Raw genomic sequence first — 26,905 nt, 5'->3', positions numbered from 1 at the left:
AAAAGATGTATTTTTGCTGTGTATCAGTCATTCACTGCCGCGGCCAGTTTTCCCTGCTTAAATTAAACTCATTCTCCCAACATATTCTGGAATCGGTGTATTCCATTCACTCTCCTGTCCATCATCAAATGATACTAGGTGACATTCTTGGGCCCACCATGGCAAACCTAGACCAGCTCTTGCGGATGCCAACGGGATGCGGAGAACAGACCATGATTGCCTTTGCCCCCGATGTCTTCATCTACAAGTATCTCAGAGAGACGGGCCAATCGAACCCAACTATCGAACAGAAAGCTCTCCGCTTCATGGAGAAGGGTAAGTGGTGATGTCCCGGGGGGGGGGGGCACTTCCATTCATGAGTGGATACCATGCGCGACCATGGGGTCTCAAAAAGCACCCCAAACACGTAATTTCCATATTCTGAAAATGCACCCCTTAACAAGTATTGGCGTGTTAAATCCTACCCTTAACAAGTATTGGAAACAAAACGATACTCTTTGCAAATATTCCCTGAAATGAACCCCTAAACAAGTACAGGAATGTTTTATTTTTACGGGTCCTTCGGTCGTCGGCTTTACCTTATTTGGTTTAGTACGACCCCCCTTCTACACCTCGCGTAAATCGGACTCTAAACAAGAAGTGTTGGGGCAAAAAGGACATCCTTTATAAAACATTTTAATTTTGTTTTATCATCCCCGCAAATTCGACCTTAAACACGTAATTTTCCTAGCGAAATAGATACCCTTTTTTAATAATTTTTGTGTTTTGACACCTTATCACGTTACGTATGTAACGTGCCCTATCGTGAAAAAGACATCCTTTTTATGTGTTTTTTGAGTCGCACATGGTATTCACTCGTCAATGTAAGTGGCCCCCCCGGGGGTGATGTACACTCAATTTCTTAATCAATATTTACCTTGATGTATTATTAGTGTCAATCCCTATGGTCATCTTCATTTAAAGTTCAAGTCCACCTCAGAAAAATGTTGATTTGAATCAATATAGAAAAATTAGACAAGCACAATGCTGCAGATTTTCATCAAAATCGGATGTAAAATAAGAAAGTTATGACATTTCAAAGTTTCGCTTATTTTAACAAACTTATGAACGAGCCAGTTACATCCAAATGAGAGAGTAGATGATGTCACTCACTCATGTTTTTTTTTTTTTTTTATTGTTTGAATTATACAATATTTCAATTTTTACGAATTTGACGATTAGGACCTCCTTGCCTGAAGCACAAAATGTTAAAATAATGGAATTCCACGTGGTCAGGGAGGAATGAAACTTCATTTCACATGACAATGATGAGAAAATAAAAATATATCATATAATAAAATACAAAAGAAATAGTGAGTGAGTGATGTCATCATTTCCTCATTTGCATACTGACAGAGATGTGCATATATAACTGTTTTGTGAAATGAAGCAAAACTTTAAAATGCCATAACTTTCTTATTTTACATCCGATTTTGATGAAATTTTCTTTGTTATGCTTGTTGAATTTTTCTTTTTTTATTCAAATCAAGTTTTTGTTGGGGTGGACTTGTCCTTTAATTTTTAACTGGTTCTTCTTACCATGCCTATTTCTTGATGTTACTCTTACTTATGCTTATTCTTTTTTAATTTGGCTGATACGATGTAGAACCAATCATTAGACCTAGTGATCACTAGTGCAAGTGGTTACTAGACTTTTTGAACGTTAGACCTAATGCTAGATAGAAAAACTGATACATGGATCAAATGGGCTTTCGTAGCCCAAAGAAAGAAAGGTCTAGATGTCAGACCAGATGGGTGTTTCATAAAGCTGTTCGTAAGATACGAATGACTTTACGCACGACTGGTGATCCTTTCTTGTGCTATGTGATATCTCTATGTAATTGAGTTATTACATAAAAACATGTTCCAATCGTACGTAAAGTCGTTCGTAACTTTACAAACAGCTTTATGAAACACCCACTGGTGGTTTTCAACTGGTTAATGGGACTGGGCATACTTTAAGGGCAAGTCATGACAGAAATTTTTCTTTTGGGACTCCAGTGGTGTTTTTACTGCTCGTAATCTGGTATACTGAAAAGTGGATGTCATGCATTTTAACACATTAACAAAAAAAGTCCTGGATTTTTATTTTACCTTTTAGGTATTGACCATCATTGAGTTCTGAAACTAATCGATAAAATAGATTTAATTCCATTGATATGAGGTTTGAATTTGAATATTTTTCTTCTAGGTTACCAAAATGAGTTGAGGTACCAGCACGAAGATGGTTCATTTAGTGCCTTCGGTCAAAGTAACAATGCGAATGGCAGCACATGGTTGACTGCCTTTGTGGTCCGTTCCTTCCTACAGGCTGAGTCATACATCTTCATTGACCGTCAAGTGATAGAGAGGGCAATAACTTTCCTTATTGCCCACACAAATGCAGATGGTTCCTTCCAGAAGTCTGGACGGATCATTGATCACGGCATTGAGGTACGTTGTAGGATTAAGCTTGGTTCAGTGTTGTCAGTAAGTTGGTCGGCACTGGTCAGAACCATCCGCCACTCAGAATTTCTGACTGGCCCTCTGTATTTACATTGCATATCCCTGCCTGGCACCAATGTTCCCCACTTTAAAGTAAAACCATCTATACAACCTTTTTTTCCCTTTATTCTTGGCCGGCTTAACTCTGTTCAGAAAGGAGCTTTTTATTTGTCCCAACTTTCAGCATGTGAAATCTAACTGATGTAATCAATATATTAGAATTATTCCCCCCCCCAAAAAAATACATATTCTTCTATAGATCATCTAACATATTTCCATTCAATTGGCAGGGATGCTTCTTTTCCGACTTCCAGAATTCCAGCTTTATATGTCCATTTTTATTACCCTTTCTGCAACTCTTGATAATTTTCAAACTTTTCTTGGAGGAGACCCAAGTGACATCCCTGATTGGGATCCCATTTTTTTTTTCGTATATCCAGTCATTTAACAAACTTGAGTAGGGAGATTCCATGCTAGAAAAATCTGCCATTTTCACAACATTTTTCAACCTGCTGTTTTAACAAACTAGGAACTTCAATTTGATTTGTGGAAATAATAAAGTACGACTGAGTAGTGATGTAATAAAATGAAAACCAACAAAAAAATGCCATCCATTGGGTGAACTAGAAGTGAAACTGTTGCACATCGTACGGGACGTGGAAATGTCCTGTACGACCAACACAACATTTTCACCTTTCATTTACCCATAATCAAGTATTTTTTTTTTGCTGGTTATCAGTTTTTCACATGACTACCCACTGTAACTTTATCATTTACATTGTTGAAATTTCCCGTACGACAATCGCCCAGTAGAGGTCAGTCCTGAAGTTGCTGGATAAACAAAGTTGGACTGTACTTGTACCAGATTGTGTTTTCAGCCTGGAGTACCACAATGGCCTATCTTCTAGGATACGGTAGATTTACCTTTTTATTGTGTATGATTATTGATTGCAGGGAGGGGTGTCTTCAGTCCAGACACTGACTGCATATTGTGCCATCACCATGAAGCAAGTTCTGATATCTGATATTGTTTCCGATGTAAGTACATGTCAGTTTAACTAATTTCACTCTAAGAAATCAGGCAAATGTGAGGAGAAGAGGAAGAAAATCATAATTTTTCTTCATAGACTTATCATTTCATTATTCTGTGTATTAGTTCATGTCCTTACATAGAATACTAGAATACCCCCTGTGCTAAGTTTAGATGATATATGGAGTCTTTCATTAAACAGAATAAAAATCATTGGATTACCATACCAGTCTTGTAATGATGAAGATACATCTATGGTAAAAAAAAAAAATCTGTCAGTGCATGCTATTCCTCATGCCACAAAATATAGACTATACTCTGTTTTTCTTAGATGGATATTCGGTAAAACCTCATTGGAAATATTTTGTTGGTTTTTTTTTGTTTATTAGAAACAACTTGGTTTCAGGGTGGACTATCTCTTTAACGATGCATAAAAACTGGAATTATATTATCAAAGTGATAAGATAATATATGATATATTACATTGTGCCTTTTTTCTTTTATGAGAATCAACTTGGTTTCAGGGTCGTCTTCCCTTGCAGTAATGTATAAAACAAAAATTCTATGGTGAAAGTGAATATGACAAATGACATTTTGTCCATTTTGGCAGTCCACCAAACGTAATGCTCAGACCAAATTGAGCGCAGCCGTAGGCTTCCTGGAACGCAGTTACAATGGCATCCAAGACGACAAGTATGCCATGGCCATCGTGACCTATGCTCTTGCTCAAGGTGGAAGTATGAACACCCAGACTTTCCTGAACAGACTGAATGCACTCCAAACAGTGGAAGGTACTGTATTTGATACATATCTGTTAGTGACGCGACATTTGCCACTGCGGCAATTGCTCAGGCTTTGTTTCAACTAAGATGCAGGGTTAGGGTTGCAGTAGGGTTTTAGAATATTAATGATAATTATACCTGCTTATATAGTGCTTCACACTTACTTTATCAGAAGTCTATGAGTGCTCTTCAGTAATGCGGTATAATATTACCCTGGCTTTAGCAGAGCAGCAGTCATGCTCACTAAGTTTTAAGGAATAGATTCTTACGCTGGAAACAGCAGTTCAAGTTTAAGCCGGGGTAATAATGATAATAATCAGCCTTGGAATAGATTATTTTTAGATAGATGATATTGTATAAGTTACTATTATCACTATTGATATTATTACAACAAGGCATTGATTTAGTTGATTTCTTCTTAATGAAGATGACGGGAGACTGAAGTATTGGACAGACCAGGATGAACAATCGACCCCTGCTAATGATGAGTATTACTACTGGTGGCGTGGACCTCCTTCCACCGCTGTTGAGATGACTGGATATGGTCTGCTGACGTACTTGACGCTGAATGACGTGACCGGTAGCATTCCCATAGCTGCATGGCTCAGTCAACAAAGAAACTCTCTGGGAGGCTATTCATCCACACAGGTATGTACATGTATTGCGATTTTATCCTCTTGCAATCATCACTTTTATGATTATCAAGAATTCTTCATCCAGTAAAATCTTAATGTTATTCCATCAGCTGTGATCTTGAAGCCAAATTTGGAAGAAAAAAAGTCGTAGTAATTTCACAAACAAAGTATTAGAAATGAAGATGAATCGTTATTGTATTTTTATGACATCATTAAAGCAAGATATAAAGCAAAGTAGAGATGTCATTCTTGTGGGAAAATACACATGCCAAAAAAGGACAGTACTAATTTTTTTAGGAATGAGAGAGCCCTTTTAAAATCTGCATCCCTATCTTTGTGGAAAAAAAATCTGTTGCTACTAATGAATAGGAAACTCTATGCAATATGTTTTTGTTTCTGTGTATATTTCCATTTGACCCACTTTCTTGGGTCTCATGGTTTTTACCTGAAAAGGAATGCTGTTTAAATATGTTTCTAATATTCACACATTATTTTTTATTCAGGACACGGTTATTGCTCTGCTGGCATTGACAAGCTATGCTGAGGTGGTTGCTGGAGGCAATAAGAATATGATGCTATCCATCTCGACCACAGCTGATCCTACGTACAGCCAAGATTTCACTATTACTAATGAGAATGCTATCATCCTTCAACAGTTTGAGGTAAGGGAAGTATCCCAATTTCATTTTTAGTTAATAGCTTCATTAACAATATTACTTAACTCTTTGCACGCCATGGACAGCATCGTCCCCTTGCCACATTTATTTCAAAGTGCAACCTTAAGAGGGGATTTGCATGGACTACTCTTATTCAGTTCACAATAGCTTTTTATTGGTTTATTTTTTGTGTGCACAGTACAATGTAATGTACACATCACTATTGTGTATGTGTGTATGAACAATAGACTCAATGCACTTTGTGTGTATTGTGAAAAGAATGTGACTTGAGTCGAACTTGGCAGTCAGCTGCGTGTGACTCTAGTCCAACAAAGCGGGTAAAGAGTTAAAGCCTGTCTAAAAGTTTTGATAGATCCCCCAAAATATGCCCATCACTATTTTCTGATTCATTTCTAGATTATATGAATGTGTATGCCCTATAACAGTTTTGAGGTGGAAGATTAAGCGAAAATGTGTTTTACAGGATAAATTTTGTGATTTTCCATGCAAATGTAATATCATTGGGAGCCTGATCAAAATTGAATATTTGTGTGGGATTTCTATTTCATATCAAACCTTCATGTATTCCATAGCATGAACGACGTGTAGGCTATAACTTTCAGGATATAATCTTTGTAGCTAAGTGATATATAATCCCTCTATCCAATGTAGGGAGTCAGACTTGGGTACTTGATGAAATCACCCAGTAATAGAACCAATGGTACAATATAAGGTGCTTAGAAATATGTTTGGGTTTTGTTTTCTTCATGTATGTACACCTGTACATGCAGTTACTTTTCTTTCCGTCAAGTTTCTTTCTACAATTGTACAAGAACACTAGAGTGCTAAGATTTTTTCCATGTGATCTCTTTGATAGTTGCCTGTGGATTCGGGATCTATCAAGGTAGAAGGAACAGGAGAAGGATCATTCCTTCTCTCCCTCATCCTTCATTATAACCTGTATGAAGTAAGGACCAGTGATGTTTTCCAGACCACTATCACAGTATTGAGCTCAGATACAGACTCAGTGGAGCTGGAGGCATGTGCTAGGTTAGTGCAGCATTTTGGAGATAAAGATGATGTTGGCAAACATGATGGTTTCGTTGTGGCAGCGATCGTGGTAGTGGTGGTGGTGGTGGTGGTGATGATGATGTTTTAATGATTGTTCTCAAGTATAACTGTAGTGGTTGTGATGACGATGTTGATGATGATGATGATGGTGGTTGTGGTGGTAATGGTGGTGATGCAGATGATAATGATGATGACTGTGATGATGATGATGATGACTGTGATGATGATGATGATGATGGTGGTGTTGGTGGTGGTGGTGGTGGTGATGCGGATGATAATGATGATGGCTGTAATGATGATGATGATGATGATGAAGTTTCTGTTGTAATTTCATGTATTACCAATAACAGAGCTAATAGAAAGCCTTCAGCTGAAACAAATCTGGAAACATGTTGTCTTAAGTTTTTCTGTTAAGAAAAATCAATGGAATGATTTCTCCCTTTTCTTGCTCTCTCCATCTCATCAGATATACTGGCAATGAAGGTACTGGTATGGCTATCATGGATATAGGTATCCCATCTGGTTTCTACGCTGAGGAGAATCGTCTCCAGAATGCCATCGATGAGGTTGCATCTGCTACCAAGTATGAGATCTCAGGACAGAGTGTTATTATCTACTTGGATGAGGTAATTTCTAACCTTTAATTGGCAGGTGTGGCATCGGGAACATCGCCCCCTTGCCCTAATGGTGCATTTTAATTCAGACCCCCTCTACGAGAGAAGTTCCCCCTTCCTCTCTTCAGTGATAATCTGTTTATGTTGGTTTGTTTCGCTTTGTCTTGTTTTTGCGTTTTGTTGAGATTGTCAGGGAATTCTTTAACCTGTGTCAGGGAATTCTTTTAACTGTCAACCCAATTTCTGTGTCCCCTGGCCCCCTTTTTTTATGAATTCCTGATCCGCCCCTAATTATTACAAGCCAGCACCTTACATTGTGCGTTAAAGACATACTCTGGGCTTTTGGTCTATCCTGAATAGGAGAATGCATGGATTCTTTACTTGTACTAGTATTTTTAAATTTCTAGTGCATGCATATTTACTGAGGGATGTTTTTGTCTTTGAATTCACATTTACTTTTTAGCTCATTGAAATCACCAATATAATACGCTTCCTATTTGATAAGTTAAAAAAAATATTTAGAATCGGTGAAAAGGATATCAACATACAGCCATAAAGGTCTCTTATTGTGTAGGCTAAGAATTCAAAGTTTGTATTGTAATTTGTGAAAACACTATTTTCCTCTTTTTTAAAACTACATTACATGAATGTGTCAGTCCTAAAACTATTAAAGTTGGTTAGGATGATATACCCCCAGACTGAATGCCACTAATTCGAAAATAAAAACTATTGACATATGGATGATATGGAAAAAGGTATTTTAATAGGGAATGTATCTTTGCAATTTTACATGAAAATTTATTATTTTGTATGTTTGGTATGGAACCATTGTTCTATTAATATGGAATTTTCTGAAAATTTAAGGATATGATTTATTTATTTATTTATTTATTTATTAGAACATATTTAATCAGGTACAAAAGATCAGTATAAAACTGTTTTTCATCAATAACCTTATGAAAACATAACAATAATCTATGTTTGTTCATGCACATGTATGATATGCAATCTGATATTATTGTAAAATAAATTTTATAAGAATAATAAATATGTCAGCTAAATTTTCACAAAAAATCAAAAGTTAAAATATACAATGGTTGTTACATCATAGGAAATTTGTATGCTACATTTACGTTATACTACAATTTAAATCACATTGTATTTGTACCAAATTTTTATGTATCCTTTTTTTGCATTGATTAGTACTTTATAGAGATTTTGATTAAACAAGTTTTAATTGTTAACCTTCTATTTGCAGATTTTTGCCGATAGTACTACATGCATCACAGCCCATGCTCGTCGCTCAGAGGTTGTAGCTGAAACCAAACCAAGCATGTACCAAGTTTACCGATACTATGCCCCTGGTAAGTCATTCATTGCTAGTTTATCCATGTCACCATTCTGTTCCATCTGTAAATGGGCAAATATCCATGAAACAGTCAACCTTTTTGTGGGGCATCATGGTGGAGTGGTTATGACTCTCGTCTTTCAATCTGAGGGATGTGGTTTCAATTCCTATCCATGGCTTGTTTTCCTTCAGCAATAAATTTACCCACATTGTGGTTCACTCAACCCAGGTGAGGTGAATGGGTACCTGGTAGGAAGATCTTCCTCAAATGCTCGAGTGCCTAGGTAGCTGAGCTGAAGTTAAAGTAGTAATTATAATAGAAGGGCTCACTGGGAGAACAATTTTTCAAAACTGAAGTTTCAGTTAGTATTATTATTGTTATTAAATTTTGCTCCATCAAAATGGAGAGATGGAGACACCCAGATCAAAACCTAGGTGTCCTAATTACAGTGTTAAACATTTGTTCTGATTTACATTTTCTTTATTTTTAAGGAAGGGAATGAAATTCAACTTTTATATTGATTTGTGTACTATTGAAATTGCATTTTTCATATGTCCAACCCCATTTTCTTCATCATATCTGCATTTCATGAACTGCCCAGGCCATGATCATTTGAGATCATTGAAACATGTTTAAAAGACACAGATCATGTCAGGAAGGTCCCACATTTAATTTGGCAGAGGTTTTGTAAATATTATATTTAAATTGTGATTTGCATCGGGTAATGGCAAAAGGACTATTTAAGCTATTTTAAACCGTAGAAACAAATGTATTTAATCTAAAAGAAAGACAGATACTTAATGGGAAGTGTACCTTGGTATTGGGATTGTTTATTAAAAGCAGAAAAGTTAGAGAAGCGCATCGATGGGTTTTCAATGAAACTCCATCAAAGAATCAAAGTGGTAGGAAATTTCTGTGAAAATGGTGTTTTATAGAATATACACCACATGGGTAGATTGTTCCCATATCTTACATTGTAAGATTGTAACTTCTTAAATCCATGGTTTAATGACTCTTTGAAAGAAATTTTCTTTAATATGTTTATCTCATTTTATCTGCTTTTATTAAAATAATCACTTGGTGTTAGAATGACAGACTTACTCTGTGGATTATAATTTGTTGATATACAAAGGCAAATCACCATTATTACCCAGGGCCCTTATTAAATAAAGCCTTGCCAATTGTAGTAATTCCCCAATTCTGTCCTCTGTCATATGTAATTAGGTGATAGGGAGATTTACATGTATTTAGTTTTTGTCTCACCTGCATAGCAGAGTGAGACTATAGGCGCCGCTTTTCCGACGGCGGCGACGGCGTCAACATCAAATCTTAACCTGAGGTTAAGTTTTTGAAATTACATCATTACTTAGAAAGTATATGGACCTAGTTCATGAAACTTGGCCATAAGGTTAATCAAGTATTACTGAACATCCTATTAGAGTTTCATGTCACATGACCAAGGTCAAAGGTCATTTAGGGTCAATGAACTTAGACCATGTTGGAGGAATCAACATCAAAATCTTAACCTGAGGTTAAGTTTTTGAAATGTCATCATAACTTAGAAAATATATGGACCTAGTTCATGAAACTTGGACATAAGGTTAATCAAGTATCACTGAACATCCTGCATGAGTTTCACGTCACATGACCAAGGTCAAAGGTCATTTAGGGTCAATGAACTTTGGCCGAATTGGGGGTATCTGTTGAATTCCCATCATAACTTTGAATATTTATGGATCTGATTCATGAAACTTGGACATAATAGTAATCAAGCATCACTGAACATTTTGTGCAAGTTTCAGGTCTCATGATTAAGGTCAAAGGTCATTTAGGGTCAATGAACTTTGGCCGAATAGGGGGTATCTGTTGAATTACCATCATAACTTTGAAAGTTTATTGGTCTAGTTCGTTAAACTTGGACATTAGAGTAATCAAGTATCACTGAACATCCTGTGCGCATTTGAATTCCCATCATAACTTTGAATATTTATGGATCTGATTCATGAAACTTGGACATAATAGTAATCAAGCATCACTGAACATTTTGTGCAAGTTTCAGGTCACATGATTAAGGTCAAAGGTCATTTAGGGTCAATGAACTTTGGCCGAATTGGGGGTATCTATTGAATTACCATCATAACTTTGAAAGTTTATTGGTCTAGTTCGTTAAACTTGGACATTAGAGTAATCAAGTATCACTGAACATCCTGTGCGCATTTCAGGTCACATGACCAAGGTCAAAGGTCAATGAACTTTGGCCGAATTGGGTGTATCTGTTGAATTACCATCATAACTTTAAAATTTTATGGATCTGATTCATGAAACTTGTACATAAGAGTAATCAAGTATCACTGAACATCCTGTGCGAGTTTCAGGTCACATGATCAAGGTCAAAGGTCATGTAAGGTCAATGAACTTTGGCCATGTTGGGTTTTTTTTGTTGAATAACCATCATATCTCTGTAAGTTTATTGGTCTAGTTCATAAAAAGTGGACATAAGATAGTTTTCAAAGTCAGCACTGCTGCTATATTTAGCCGCGTGATGCAGGTGAGACGGCCAGAGGCATTCCACTTGTTATAAATATAAGCCTAGATGGATTTTGATATTTATGGATATTTAATATATGGATATTAATCCGTTCAGTTCAGAAATATTTAATGACTTTTCACTCAAATTGCGACCTTTTTTTGTGCTAAATGTTGTATCCCTATGTAGTTGATTTGTGCTATTTAACAAACAGCTTCATGAAATCTCACCCACATTACCACAAACAAATATTTTTTCCAGTTATCATATAGCTGTTTGTAAGATTGATCACAATTCTGCCTTTGGCTGCGATGATCTTTTAATAAAGCATTTTATCTACGTGTACCTGTCTGTCTATCTATCTATCTGTCTGTCTGTCTGTCTGTCAGTCTGTCTGTCTATAGTTCATAGAACATGCAGTGAAAAGGCTTGTAAAGGCAAGAGTTAGTAAAAGTCATTGGTTTGGGTTTTTTCCCCCTGTTTTACAGCTCAACGATCTGTACAGTCCTACTCTGTAGACGCCCTCAGTAACACCGACATTTGCCAATTGTGCCGCGACTGTTGCTACGACGATAGCGGTGCTGTCCCTTCAGCAACCACTCCTACAGTCCTTCTTCTTGTATTGACATTTACTACCGTCATTGGGGCACTTCTTATGTAAACAACGATCTACTCCCCTCAACAATCATGACTACAGAATTTTTGTACCAGGAAGAGCAAATTCTCTTTCAAGTCATCTGAATTATCGTAGTTCTTGTTAACAAGCTTAATTTTCCAGGTGGTAAAAGTACTTAGGAAAGCTAATTATGCTAGATTGAGAAATATGATCATTTGGCAGAATAAAATATGTTACTCTAAAGCAATTACTTAAAAAAAATCAAAGATTATGTAACAGCATGTATATTGAGATTTAGATTTCCATTAAGAATTGAGGAATACATACTACTAACAGCGAAACACAATAAGAGGATCATATCCATTTAATTAGGAAATATCTACTATGGCGGAAATATGTCAAAACAGATGCCAAGATAATTGTGTATTTGTAATATTTCATATATGTATCATAGCTCAAAATTTTATATTTTTCAAATTATTATTATTGAAGTCAACCATTATTCAGGAGTATTGGTGTCTTGCTTTTTTTAATTGAGCCATATTTCAGTTATATTTTGGAAAAAATATTAATGTCATATTTCACTGTCGACTTAATGTATACTGCCAACCATGTAGATCATCTGCATGTCCAAACATAATCGTATTTGAATCTTGTGGGGATTTTTTTTTCCTGAAAACTTTTTTACTAATTCTGATACTTTGACTCACAATGTATATATTCATGCGCTAAAATTTAGGAAATCTTATACATACCTATATCTTTAGACTTTGAACTGTAAATTGATATATTTGTGTCTACCTGTAGAATTTGAGAGTAAATTTCTTACATTGTATTGCATTGTACCAAATGGTAAATTTATGTTTATTCACTTGCCAAGTGGTTTATTTGATGCCTTATAACTAGAAATATTTTTATCAGGTGAAAATACAATGAATCTAAATATATATTTACACATAATAATTTCAATCGCAAGTGTTCACTAAAATTGATGCATGTTACCACACAGTAACATGCAGTTTCATTTTTAAAGTAGGTGCACCTCACTAGTGTATCCAGCATCAACTATGACAAAGAAATGTTTGGACCCATGCACAAGCATAATAGAGTCACTATTGTCCCCAGACAATTGGGCCAATGAAGTGCTTTGTTGGATCTGAAGCTGGATACTATGCGCCTGGTGCATATATGAGGCTCCAATTAGGAAAAATAATTGTAAGTTCAACATTTTCTAATACATAGCTTGTTATTACAGAAAATTATTTTTTTATGTGATGAAGGACGTATCTAATGATGCGTCACAAAATCTATATATTGCATCATCAAAATATGGCAATATTAACCCTTTCTCTACCACCTATTGAGCAGTTATCCAAATTAATGAAATATTGAGGCAAGGTTTGCCTCCCACTGCATGGTTACTTTTCAAGAGCTTTCTTGTAGTTTTAAATGTTTGTAACATATATGTATATATAATTGGCCTATCTACATTAAGATATTATCATTAGAGTTTATATATACTTATAATAGAGAATGATGTATATGTATAAAAGTGTACAAATCATTATCAGGACCATTTACCACAAAGGATTGCAATTTATTGCAAATATAAAAGATCATTTCTGATATGTGCTTTGAGCAAAAGTTCACAAGAGTGATCTTGTTTGGCCAATACTCAGCGATTGATTGCACATCTTTGTGTTACTGAACCCTGGTGTATATGATTGGGTTTCTTTGTAACATTTTGTTTGATAAACATTATGTTCTTCAAGTTAGTGATGTGATAAAAGACCAACTGTATTTCAATGTAAGGACCAACATGATAGCTTGTGCCTTCTTCAGGTAAATTGTATGCAGGTTGTATTAAATTGGCATCCGCTAGTTGGCAGCAACTCGTGCTGCCAACGAATGGATGGCAAAGCGATCGAAGTTATCACAACTGTCGGATGAAAAACTTTAACTGGCGAATCAGCATCTCTGGCGTAAGAAACAAGCCTTGCAATTGAATTTTGGAGCTAGCATTTTTTAATGTTGATTCTTAACAAATCAATTTAAATTTTCTATTTTCAAATGTGATCGGTGCACTTTTATTGTATTTGTTTATAAATGTTATATAAAAAATTAACCAAGATGCCTCTTTTTGTACGCATTGTCTTTCAGCACTTCTCTGACATTCTAAAAATCTAACCTTTTTTTTGTCTTTGGATTCTGAAATTCCCATTGACATTGCATGTTGGAAAGCATGGATGTTCAATATAAATAATTATATCTGACTTTGGAAGCAATTTTCTATCAGAGCTGAAATTTTCTTACAATAATATTTTGAAAATAAATCCCCCATCTTGAAAATTCTCATCGCAATAGCACATACAATTGTGGTACTAAAACTGAAATGTTTTGGCCACATTATGAGGAGAAGGATAAGTCTTGAGGGGAGTTACAATTGATCCCATCAACCACAACTATGGAAAGCCCACAGCATCAACATCTAAAATACAAATTTGTTCAAAATATTTTCTATATATGGGCCTGTTGCATACAAGGTTAACCATAAAAAAAAAACTCTGGTAAATAAACGAAAATTCTGGCAAACAAAATTATGCCATTGACAATAACGGATTGAAAAACTGGTAAAAAAAAATTGCCTGAGTTTTTCTGTCATGCAACAGGCCCATGGTGTATATTCATACGTTCATCGTTTTCGTGAAAATTCATTGTGCTTAATGTGTTTACGAAGGACATTGTGCAAATTTCCTGTAGGAAAAATTGTGACATAGATGAATTTCCATATAGGCTAGTTGAGGTTGATAGGATCAATCATAAGTCTTTGTAAGATGGGGTCCTAATCCATCTTGAGATGTTAGTAATGCTGCAGTCACATTTCCCCTACGGCGGCCATACAGCGAGTCGAAAACAGCCGTTTTATCTCATTTTATTCAAACCACCCATATGTTGGTGGTACCAAAAAAATGTTAAAACGGCTGTTTTCGACTCGCCGTACGTCGGCCGTAGGGGAAATGTGACGGCAGCATAAGAATTTGTTACGGGTAAATGCGAAGATGGTAAGTCAACAAACTTTGTGCAAAAAAAAAATCATGAAAATATCTTTATGTGAAAATATTGACTTCATTTCAGTAAACTTTGCAATTTATTTCACTTCTTGTGTATGTTTGCTCAATGTTTTTTTTTTCAGATTTAAAGTGCATTAGTGACATTTATACGCTAGTAATTTTTTGTTCAGGTTATCTTCTCTTTTCTATATGAAAAGATGCAAATGGTCTTAAGATATTATGAATATGTATTGTCATATTGCTGAGTGAATCATTGTAAGAGTATTCTCCTTGGACTTGATCAGCAAATGCATCCACCATGTTCAGAAAAAAAGAATATTCTTAATCACATTGTTTCTCTTTCATGACATGAATTGAGAAATAAAATCATATATTAAAGGCTCCACATACACATACTATATACCTAATCATTCATACTGTCTACGATCATGGTACTGTCTTTCATGTTAGGAAACAAAAGACCAACCTACGCAAATTTCCTTGTAGCGAACGCTTTTAGATTTTCCAATGTCATTAGGATTCATGCTTTAATTTGTACGATATTTAATTTTGTAAAATTAACAGCTGATAGTTTACATGCATCAATGCTCATGTTATGTACATATTGCAGACATTATGAAAGTATGCCTATGCTTCATTGCTTTATGACATGTTTAAACCAATGTTTTTGTAAATTTATAGTTGCCTTTCTAGTATATTCGTGTATTTTAATTAAGTATGAATATTTACAAGCTAAATGAAATTCATGAAATACAGATTGCATGTAATTGTTATGATGCATATAAATCAGTTGGCATCAATCACAACTAGCAAGCGTTTAATTAAAAAAATAATAATTTTATGAAACAATGTGGAAATTCAGACATTCCTGCAGATATCTTTAATATCATACTTGTAGCAGCAGTTTCATGGCACTTGTTCAGTCTCCAGTCTTACCCAAATCATATGAAGAAATACATGGAAATAAATTATGAATTCTAATTAATTTTACTTTGTTGTAGAAGATGCTATTTTAAATATATATTTTTGCATAAGTTTTTTTTGTCTTGCTTGTTTTAGAATATGCACATAAAAATGCAAATTAAAGCTGATGTAGAAAGCATTTCTTTGTGTGATGGTTCGTGTATTTTTTTTTAATTCAATCCTTGGAAGAGATTGTTGGTAAATTATAGTTATGATAAAAGTGTGGAGTGAAATACAGGTTAATTTGGAAATATTTGGTAATTTGCAATTTTTTACCTACATTTGGTAAGTTTTCCTCTGGTGTGATGACATACTCTTATAATTGTTGTGGTTTATAGGAATTATAGCCTAATAATATCTGACGTTAATCCAAGATTGTGTGGGTAACTCAGCAGAATTAATATTAATGTGGTCTTATTGTAATATGGTTCAATCATCACTTGATCCAATACCAACTGGTCTTATCATTTTCACTCGAGACCGAATTTCAATAATTGTCCATTTTATTTATTTATTTATTTATTTATTGATATATTCATATTCCACAATCATCAAAGTACATTTCGTAATCATGTTTACAATGAAAAAAAATGCATAACATATGCAGGATTGAAACGTAGCAATGAAATGAAAAAAGTGGAGGGGCCTACTAAAAAGCAGAGCTTGTAAAATGTAGACCCCCTATCAAAACTTTATACAAGGGTAAGAGTAAAATAATCAGCAAAATTCTATAAAATTATATAGATATAAACACTGTAACACAAATGTATTTACACTATATACAAAATTAAATATTGACTTAAAAAAATATTCAATACTACCGTGGATAAGTATGAAGTTCACAAATATTAGATTGAATCAATAAGAATTCAGGAGAAATTTTTTGATGAGTAATTTAAATCGTATAAGATTAGCTGCCTCTTTCATTTCTCTGTCCAGAGAATTCCAGAGTTTTGGTCCTGTGAAAAATACAGTTTTGCTAGAAAATACTGTTTTACTTTTAGGTAAGTGATAGTCATTTGATTGTCTCGTATTATATGAATGTAAAGTATTGTTTCTCATAAATTTCTTTTGTAGGACATTAGGTAAACTATTTCTATCTAGCTGATACATAAATTGGAATAGTTGCAAGCGGTACAGGTCATTGATTTTAAGGATACGTTTCTGACGAAACAATTCATCCGTATGAGCTCTAAAGGACATATTGCATATTATTCTCAGTACTTTTTTCTGAAGTAGCAAGACTTTATTCAGTCTCGTTTGAGAGGCATTACCCCATGCCAGAATTCCATAATTAAGATATGGTAGAATTAATGCACAATACAACATGGATAGCGCCTGTGCTGGTAGAACGTATTTAAGCTTATTGATGACTCCAATATTTCTTGACAGAGTTTTGCAAGTATTGTTGATATGAGCATTCCACGTAAGCTTGTTATCAATAGTAAGACCTAAAAATTTTGTTGTTTGCACTTCTTTGATTTCAGTATTATCTAAAAGTATTTGATGCGGTAGATGTTTCAATGAATGACTAAAAAGCATATAATTAGTTTTTTGCAGATTCAGTGACAATTTGTTGGCTTTAATCCAGTTTGTTACTTTTTTAAATTCTGTATTCATAGTGCTCACAAGTACATGTGGATCATGGTGTGTATAGAAAATATTGGAATCATCAGCAAAGAGAATAAATGAGAGAACATGAGATGAATTTTTCATATCATTAACATAAAGTATAAATAACAAGGGGCCAAGAATACTACCTTGTGGAATTCCACAGGAAACTGGCTTTGTTGGAGATTCTGATTCATTTACTGTAACAAACTGAATTCTATCAGTAAGATAACTCCTAAACCATTGTAAAGCTGTCCCTCTGATACCGTAATTTGATAGCTTACATAACAGTATTTCATGATCTATTGTGTCAAACGCTTTTGAGAAGTCAAGGAATAATCCTACAGTATGATCAGAATTATCAAAAGAAGTAGATATTTTATTTATTAATGTCAATATAGCATGAGTTGTATTATGTTTTTCTCTAAAACCAAATTGATTATCACATATAATACTATATTTCTTAAGGAAAGCAACTGTTCTTTTATAAATGATCCTTTCAAGAATTTTTGAGAACGAAGTTAACAAAGATATTGGGCGATAATTACTAGTAATTAATTGGTCCCCCTTCTTGAAAATGGGTATAACTTTAGCTATTTTCATCTTCTTTGGGACCTGGCCAAGCTGCAATGATAAATTAAATATATGAAGCAGGGGATCAGCAAGAGAATGTATAATGTTTTTCAATACTTTATTTGTAATGCCATCATATCCGGGTGTCTTTCCTGCTTTCAAATTAAATACAATCTCAAGTAATTCTTCTCTATGAACTGGAGTAAGAAATATTGAATTATCATTTTGTTTGTCCAAAAAGTCCTTAAACGAATTTTCTACAGGGATAATATTTCCAGCTAACTTTGGTCCAATTTGAGAGAAATATGAATTAAATTCATTTGCTATAGAATGAGTATCTTCAACCATATTTCCATCTACACATAATTTATTAACAGCACTAGATTTGTTAATTTTGTTTAGAGCCCCATTTATTGTTTTCCATGTATTTTTAAGGTCGTTTTTATATGATTGTAATTTTTCTGAATAAAACCTCTTTTTTGCTATTCGGAGAGTAGTTGTTAAGGTATTTTTATAAGACGTGTATCTATTCCGTGAAACATCATTTGGATTTGATATATAAGAAACATAGAGATTATTTTTCCGATTGATAGACCTTAATATCATTTTTGAAACCCATGGTAGCTTTGGAACACGTTTATAGTCGTAATTTCGATATTTCTTTAAAGGAACACAAGAATCTAAGCAATCATTGAAATATTTCAAAAATATGTCAAATGAGTCATCGACATTCTCTTTCGAGTTATAAACGTCAGACCAATCAACAGAGCTTAAATCTTCTTGGAGGCGTTCAATATTTTTGTCACTAAAGTTGCGACAGATCCTATATTTCTTTTCCATTTTTGCGAGTGATTGCATTGTTTGGATATGGGTAAAAATAAGAAAATGATCGGATATGTCTGTCGTTACAATGCCAGCTTTCGGAAGAGGGTGAGAGTTACAGAATATATTATCTATAAGCGTAGCAGAATGATCAGTAATACGGGTTGGTCTAGAAATAATCGGCAAAAAAGTAGAAGTTAACATTAATTCAAGGAAATCGTTTGTTGCAGAGTGATTACTGGTCAAGAGATTAATATTGAAATCACCAGTGATGATACAATTGTTATTTATCAATTCTCCGTTTTGCAAAAGTTCATTAGTAGCAAGTAAAAAATCTTCTATACAAGAAGTTTGAGGAGGTCTGTAGATGACACCTATTAGAGTTTTCTTATCTTTTTGAAGTTTTACTTCTACAAATAAGGATTCGATGATATCATTCATATATTCAAATTCATGTCTAATTGCATAATCAAATGAAGACGGAATATATAATGCTAGTCCACCTCCAATTTTATTTTTCCTATTGTTTATAACAATATCATAATTCGGGATGGTGCATAAGGAATTAGGTGTTTCCGTGAACCAAGTTTCAGTAAGAGCAATGATTGGGGGATTGGCAAATTGTGTATTTTCTAATAATAATCGTAATTTCTCGAAGTTTTGGTTAGCGCTTCTTATATTCAAATGTGTGAGATATTCACCTTACTGAGGTCTGATTTCTAAGACTATACTTTCTCTTATCTTTCACTTCTACTGCTTCTCTACTTTCCATCTCCCCTGACAAAGAACTCTTTGTATTCACCTGTATAGTATACTGTGTAGATACTGCATGTAAGATGCTGACTTGGCCCTGAGTAAATCAGTCTTGTAAATGCAACCATTGAGTGCACAAGTGTATTATTTAAGCGTGCTATATTCTAGTAGAAATATCTCAAATATACTAGGAACATAACACTGGCGACGAGGATATTTGGAACTTTTGTGTACATCATAAGTTAGGCTCCGCTTTACTCAGCGAAACAGAGTGGAAAAGTGAATATTACTGTGAAAATTATACTGTGAAAAGTAGCAGTAATTATGGCAGCTCCTCAGCAACAGCAACACACAGGGAGTGTGGGTGCTATAGGACCTTTTGATCCACAACAGGAGGACTGGTCTTCATACAGTGAAAGACTTGAACAGTATTTTATTATCAACAACATTGGAGGTGATATGAGAGTGCCAGCTCTCATCAGTCTCATTGGAGGAGAGACATATAAGTTATTAAGGAAGCTGACTGCTCCAGCGAAGCCAGCAGAGAAATCATTTCAACAACTAATCGACATATTACAACAGCATCTTTCGCCTCAACCTCTCGTGATCGCAGAGAGATTTCGTTTTCATAAGCGGGACCAACGACCATCTGAGCCAATCAATGCATATGTTGCTGAACTGAGACAACTCGCGAAACATTGTGATTTCGGAGAGTATCTTGAACAGGCACTGCGTGATCGATTTGTGTGCGGATTGAAGCAAGAATCAATTCAGCGGAAATTGTTGGCAGAGGCCCGGCTGACTCTACAAAAGGCAGTAGAAACAGCGGTCGCTATGGAGATGGCAGCTCAGGATACTGAACAGCTTCGCAAGCCTATCAGTGTGCATAAGTTGCAAAAGGCAAGCACAAAACCATGTCCTAGGTGTGGAAAGAGCGGACATACATCAGATAAATGTCGTTTCCGGGATGCTGAATGTCATGGATGTGGCAAAGTAGGCCACATTCGGAGTGCATGTCGGAGTTCAAAGGATAAACCAAAGCGAAAGCAGCGAGATGGGGGAAAATTCCGAAAAGCAGGACAGAAAAATGTTCATGCAGTGGAGACACACTCAACTAGCGAGGATGAAGAAGGGATCTCGAAGATTGTTGTTGTTGAGAATATTGGCAATTCTTTGAAATCATCGCCAATATATATATCCCCTGAAATCAACGGTCAACCAATGCAGATGGAATTGGATACAGGGGCAGCCGTGTCCGTCATGCCCAAATCTGCATTTGACAAGATCAAACCGCAGCCAAAGCTGAAACCGACTTCCGTGAAATTGAAGACATTCTCGGAAGAGCTCCTGAAGCCACTCGGTGTCGCGAGGGTGAATGTTGAAATTGATGGACAGAGCGCAACACTTGACCTGTACGTGACTAAGACAGGCACCAACCCGTTGTTTGGTCGGAGTTGGCTACGGCACATCAAAATAAATTGGAGCGTGATTAAGCAACTACACACTGCCTCCCTATCTGTTCAGGACGAAATCCGAGAGCTTCTCACCAAATACGATTCGGTTTTCAAGGATGAAATGGGGGAGCTCAAGGGTATGGAGGCACGCCTGCCACTGAAGGAGACAGCCATTCCGAAATTCTGCCGTGCTCGGCAAGTCCCATATGCAATGAGGGAAAAAGTTGGGAAAGAACTTGACCGTCTCGAGGCAGAGGGTATCATAACAAAAGTTGCACATTCGGACTGGGCAACACCGATCGTTCCGGTTATGAAACCAAACGGAAGCGTCCGATTATGTGGTGACTATAAGGTCACGATAAACCCGGTTCTTGAAGTAGAGCAGTATCCTCTGCCAAGGATACAAGATATCTTTGCGAATCTGGCAGGTGGACAAAAATTCACCAAAATTGATCTAAAACAGGCCTATCATCAAATGAAACTTGAAGAGAAATCGCGGAAATTACTAACTATCAATACTCATAAGGGGTTGTATGAATACAATCGCCTAGTATTCGGAGTGTCGTCTGCCCCGGCAATTTGGCAGAGAACTATGGAACAAGTCCTACAGGGTATACCGAATACCCAATGTATGCTCGATGATATGATAATCACAGGTAAAACCGATCAGGAGCACCTAGAGAATCTTGCGCAAGTGCTTGAGAGAATCGATGAGTTTGGACTTCGTGCTAACTTGAAGAAATGCGAATTCTTCAAGGACGAGATTGTCTTCTGTGGACACAAAATTGACAAGAATGGCCTCCACAAGACAGAAGACAAGGTCAAATGTATGACAGAAGCGGAAAGGCCTACAAACATATCGCAGTTACGATCATTCCTGGGTCTCGTGAATTACTATCACAGATTCTTACCGAATCTCGCGACCGTGATCCATCCCCTGAATGCACTACTTGGGAAAGATCGTAAATGGAAGTGGGATGAAACGTGCGAAAATGCGTTCAAAAATGCCAAGAAAATGATCGCATCAGAACAGGTACTCGTTCATTACAATCCGGAACTTCCGCTTTCTCTGGCTACCGATGCTTCACCCTACGGATTAGGGGCAGTCCTCTCGCACACGATGCCAGATGGGAATGACCGTCCAATTGCCTTCGCGTCGCGTTCGTTGAACAGTGCTGAGAGGAACTACGCGCAAATTGATAAGGAAGCCTTGGCGATCGTGTGGGGTGTAAAACATTTTTACATGTATTTGTATGGTCGAAAATTCACAATGATCACGGACCATCAGCCCCTGGTCTCCATCTTCAATCCGAAGAAAGGCATTCCTGCCATGACAGCAGCCAGATTACAACGTTACGCATTATTTCTGGCTGGACTTGCGTATGATATAGAGTATCGAAATACTCATAGGCATGGAAATGCCGATGGACTATCGCGATTGCCGATTAAAGAAAATGGGGAACCGAATTCCTCAGATACCCTTGGTATTAAGCACCTTGAGGAGATGGCACACCCACCAGTAACAAGTGCTCAGGTAAGCACAGAGACCCGTCGCGATACCCAAATGTCTCTTGTGTATGAGCACATCGAAAAAGGGTGGAAATCGAATCCACCACGCGATCAATCCTCCTACTATCACCGTCGGAATGAACTATCACTGTGTCAAGGATGTATCATGTGGGGACATCGCGTAGTAATACCTGACAAGCTTCGAAAGAAAGTTTTGACCGAACTCCACAGTGGTCATGTGGGGGTGGTAAAGATGAAAGCTCTGGCACGCAGCTACGTTTGGTGGCCAAACATAGATAAAGATATCGAAGCGATGGCCAAAAGCTGTGCCGGATGCCGAGCAACACAAAAATCACCACCCCTAGCTCCACTCCACCCGTGGGAGTGGCCCGCAGAGAAATGGCAACGAGTGCATATCGATTACGCAGGACCAATAGATGGATATATGCTCCTGGTGGTCGTTGATGCATACTCGAAATGGCCAGAAGTCGCGGTTACCAAGTCTACGACCAGCGAGCGTACAATTGATCTCCTTCGTGCGATTTTTGCTAGGAATGGTGTTCCAGAGCAACTGGTGTCTGACAATGGACCTCAATTCACCTCAGCTGAGTTCAAGGACTTTGTTACACGCAATGGTATGAAACACATCACCTCTGCTCCATTTCATCCGTCATCCAATGGACTAGCAGAGCGTTTCGTTCAGTCGCTGAAATCATCCCTTCACTCTATGAGAGGGGAAAAGGGAACACTCAGACGTAAAGTGTTCCAATACTTGATGGCGTACAGAAATGCACCCCATGCCACGACTGGAGAATCCCCATCAGTTCTCCTCAACAACAGGTCTTTACGTTCAAGACTTGATCTCCTTAAACCTGACAGGCGCAAACGTGTGAACAACAAACAGACGAAAATGGCTGCAAGTCGTCACAACACCATTGTGCGCCAGTTCGAGGAAGGTGATGCAGTCTGGGTGCGAGACTATCGTGAAGGTGGCAACAAATGGATCTCTGGCACTATCAATTCACGATCTGGACCACTATCATACCAGGTGAATGTTGCCCCAAATCTAACATGGCGGCGACATGTCGATCAGATGACATCAGGAACATCACAACATACTCCTGAACCTGAATCAGCCACCCAACCAGATGTTACCATGACAACCGAGGTAAATGAAGCAAGACCTCCAACAGCTACAGCACCAACCACAACGCAGTCAGAAGAGACAACACCAATACTGCGTCGATCAGGAAGACAGCGACGTCCCCCTGATAGATTAAATTTGTAGCTTAGGGAGTCATCATCATAAAGAGGGGCAGAATAATCCCCTATGGTGACAATTTGGCCAGGATAGTCCACCCTGTGTCAAACTAGAATAGGGAACTTATGTAAATAATTAGGGTTGTCCAGAAAGGAAAATACCTGTTTGCAAATGGTTGATACATTTCATTTGTTTATTTCTATCTTTCTAGACAAGTGTTTGTTTGAAACTTTACTATATGTATATATACTAACAAAAAGTGGTTAGTGCATGAAAACAGAAAGGCAAAATGGTTAACTAATAAACAATAGCAACAACATGTTGATACAGATAATCTAATTCAATAGATACCAATTAATACCTAGTCAAGGAGGTGTATTCTAACTGGACAGAATACAATTGTTTTTAAAGTAGAATTAGTATGATTAATAACCCTTGAAACTATTTTCATGGCTGAATGAACTTGGACTGGAACCAGGAAACCCTAGATCAACTCGGAAACCAAACTGATTGGATTCAACCTTGTTGAACAATGAACTGAATAAATTGTTTATAAATACATGGACACTGGACTCTCAAGTAATTTAAATGAAGATATCAAATTTGGAGAGAAACAATTTAGAAGGGAGGAGATGTGAGATATTCACCTTACTGAGGTCTGATTTCTAAGACTATACTTTCTCTTATCTTTCACTTCTACTGCTTCTCTACTTTCCATCTCCCCTGACAAAGAACTCTTTGTATTCACCTGTATAGTATACTGTGTAGATACTGCATGTAAGATGCTGACTTGGCCCTGAGTAAATCAGTCTTGTAAATGCAACCATTGAGTGCACAAGTGTATTATTTAAGCGTGCTATATTCTAGTAGAAATATCTCAAATATACTAGGAACATAACAAAATGCAAAATAAAAACATCATCTTCTCCAATCAATTTAGCATAGTCTTTGAATGAATTTTCTGTATAATATGGAGAAGAGGAAAGATTGTATGCTTTATCATGAATATCGAATTCAACTTGAAGTTCATCAAAATTATTTGTAAGAATATCAGTAGAAAATCTATCAAATGGAGTATGATGATTTGAGATAATATTACTTTTATCCTGACTTGGATGATTTAGTAATAAGAAATCATCATTATTCAGATGATAAAATGGGAAATCACGCATATTATCCACCATTATGAAATAGAATATATTGCCATTTTAAATCAAAATCTTTGTAAGCTGAGCATATAAAGCATCTTTTAGATTTGATACCGTCATGACCCCAAATTCGAGTTTGAAAAATACTGCAGTTGTAATAGTTAACAAAATAAAGATTATTTGATACAATTATTAACGGTCGATGAAGAATATTTGCACACAAAAATAAGTAAAATGACCTCCATGAAATGTCTGGTATTGAAACATTATTGAAAGGGCAGTGAAAGAATGCAAAATATACCACGGAAAATAACACAAATATTGATCGATGCGAAAAATTTTGTGACGTGAATTTCATAAGAAATAAAAAGAATACTGGAAAATTGAAAAACATGGATAGTCCTTCTACAGCTTAGAAAAGTCCTCTCGGGAATGAATGATGATGGGTTGACACTTCTCATCCTTCCTTACATAGATTCGGCCATTCTGGGTCCACAGGAACTTGTATCCGGCATCTCGGCGGGCCTTGTTGACATCTTTCATTAGCTCCTTAGTGGAAGCGATCAAGTTTTCATTGAGGTAGATCTTGCCATCGCTGTTGTATCCAAGATCCTTTGTGGAGAGAGTCTTCAGCTTCCTTCTCCCATCGTACATGATGTTCCGAGCTCGTCTTGTGGTGAATCGCACGATGATTGGGCGGGCTTTGTTATCAGCTTGGCGTTTGGAACCCAGCCGATGAACTACATCGAAGTCGGATGCTGCAAGCTCAGGGCTGATGTGTTTCGCGATATTAAGTACGATCCTTTCAGGAACCTCGCCCTGTCGTTCTGGTACACCTGCAACCTCCAAGTTGACTCTTCTGTGGTACTGGTCAAGTTCGTTAAGCTGGAAGGTCAACTCACTGAATCTCTTCTGAAGACAGATGTTTTGTTCCTTCAGTTCTCTGTTTTCCTTTTCTATCTTCTCGGCCTTCAACTTCATTTCCTCAAATTTCTCGTTGAGGAACGACAGCGAGTTGACAATACTACTTTGTCCCTCTCGTATACTGTCGATCGACTGTTCCAAGACGGTCAACTTAGCATTCAAGGAATTGGAAAGTTTCCCTAGCTCATTCTTGATCAGAAGATAGTTTTCATTCGTCTCTTCATTATCACCAGAGTTGTTTTTCGACGACTTTCTCTTCCCAGACATCGTGACGTCACAATTACATGAAACAATCAGAATTAAGCGCACAAAGAATGGTTGCGCAAAGAGATACCAGTCATGCGTTCCATCCAAGCCAGTATGCGTTTAATGATGAGTTGCTAGGCAATGACGCGTAAATGATGCTAGTTTTAGAAGTCTATTGACACTTTCTTCTCCAAAATGATCAAAATTTCAAGTTAAAAATGTTTGATAGTATCCAAATAAGTAATCCAAATGAAAAATGAGTATATCCTTGATATTCACTATCCAGTTTCTGATGCAACCATATAAAACTTTTTCACAAAATGTCAGGAAACACGGTAAAATTGCACAAAATGTCAGAGCACTTTTAAAACACGTCCGACCTCTCCAACCTCTAATAATAATATTTGTTGTATTACCATTCAATTAAAGGTCAAATCCACCCTATCACAAAGTTAACTTATGACAAATTAACAAATAAGAAACATAACACTGAATTTTTAATTCATATTAGATGAAATGAGAAAGTTCTGGCATTTTAAATTTCCATTTAATGAATAAATTGGTAATGACAGTGATGATGGTGATGATGATGATGATGATGATGATGATGATGATGATGATGATGATGATGATGATGATGATGGTGGTGATGGTGGTGGTGGTGGTGGTGGTGATGGTGATGGTGGTGGTGGAGAAAAAGAAGAGGAGAAAGAATCAGAAGAAAACAAATGAGGACATTTCCTAAAACCAGGTCTATTTGTGTTTTA

The 26,905-nt window shown here is 36.4% G+C and overlaps 3 protein-coding genes across 6 annotated transcripts in view; 2 read left to right on the top strand and 1 right to left on the bottom strand.

Moving 5' to 3' along the window:
* LOC121422533 (CD109 antigen-like) overlaps window positions 1-14,556 on the top strand; it is an 83,537-nt gene extending 68,981 nt beyond the window's left edge. For all 4 annotated transcript variants that reach the window (XM_041617667.1, XM_041617669.1, XM_041617668.1 and 1 more), the window contains exons 24-33: window positions 139-315; window positions 2,231-2,472; window positions 3,478-3,561; window positions 4,164-4,344; window positions 4,763-4,983; window positions 5,474-5,632; window positions 6,504-6,676; window positions 7,164-7,323; window positions 8,570-8,675; window positions 11,676-14,556. In XM_041617667.1, coding sequence (XP_041473601.1) covers window positions 139-315; window positions 2,231-2,472; window positions 3,478-3,561; window positions 4,164-4,344; window positions 4,763-4,983; window positions 5,474-5,632; window positions 6,504-6,676; window positions 7,164-7,323; window positions 8,570-8,675; window positions 11,676-11,848 — 1,676 coding nt within the window. In that variant the 3' untranslated portion in view covers window positions 11,849-14,556. The remainder of the gene's footprint in view (window positions 1-138; window positions 316-2,230; window positions 2,473-3,477; window positions 3,562-4,163; window positions 4,345-4,762; window positions 4,984-5,473; window positions 5,633-6,503; window positions 6,677-7,163; window positions 7,324-8,569; window positions 8,676-11,675) is intronic.
* Window positions 14,557-19,531: 4,975 nt separating this feature from the next.
* LOC121422540 (uncharacterized protein K02A2.6-like) lies at window positions 19,532-24,643 on the top strand. Its single transcript, XM_041617679.1, has one exon. It carries the CDS (start codon window positions 19,921-19,923, stop codon window positions 23,845-23,847), a length of 3,927 nt encoding a protein of 1,308 aa, XP_041473613.1. The 5' UTR covers window positions 19,532-19,920; the 3' UTR covers window positions 23,848-24,643.
* A 730-nt stretch (window positions 24,644-25,373) lies between these two features.
* LOC121422650 lies at window positions 25,374-26,159 on the bottom strand. The gene has a single exon (XM_041617811.1). The coding sequence runs from the start codon at window positions 26,157-26,159 to the stop codon at window positions 25,374-25,376; it is 786 nt and encodes a 261-aa protein (XP_041473745.1).
* Between the last annotated feature and the right edge of the window lie 746 nt (window positions 26,160-26,905).

Source organism: Lytechinus variegatus, chromosome 10 (assembly GCF_018143015.1).
Source record: "Lytechinus variegatus isolate NC3 chromosome 10, Lvar_3.0, whole genome shotgun sequence".
NCBI classification, from domain to species: domain Eukaryota; kingdom Metazoa; phylum Echinodermata; class Echinoidea; order Temnopleuroida; family Toxopneustidae; genus Lytechinus; species Lytechinus variegatus.
This window is presented reverse-complemented; position numbering and strand designations above follow the sequence as displayed.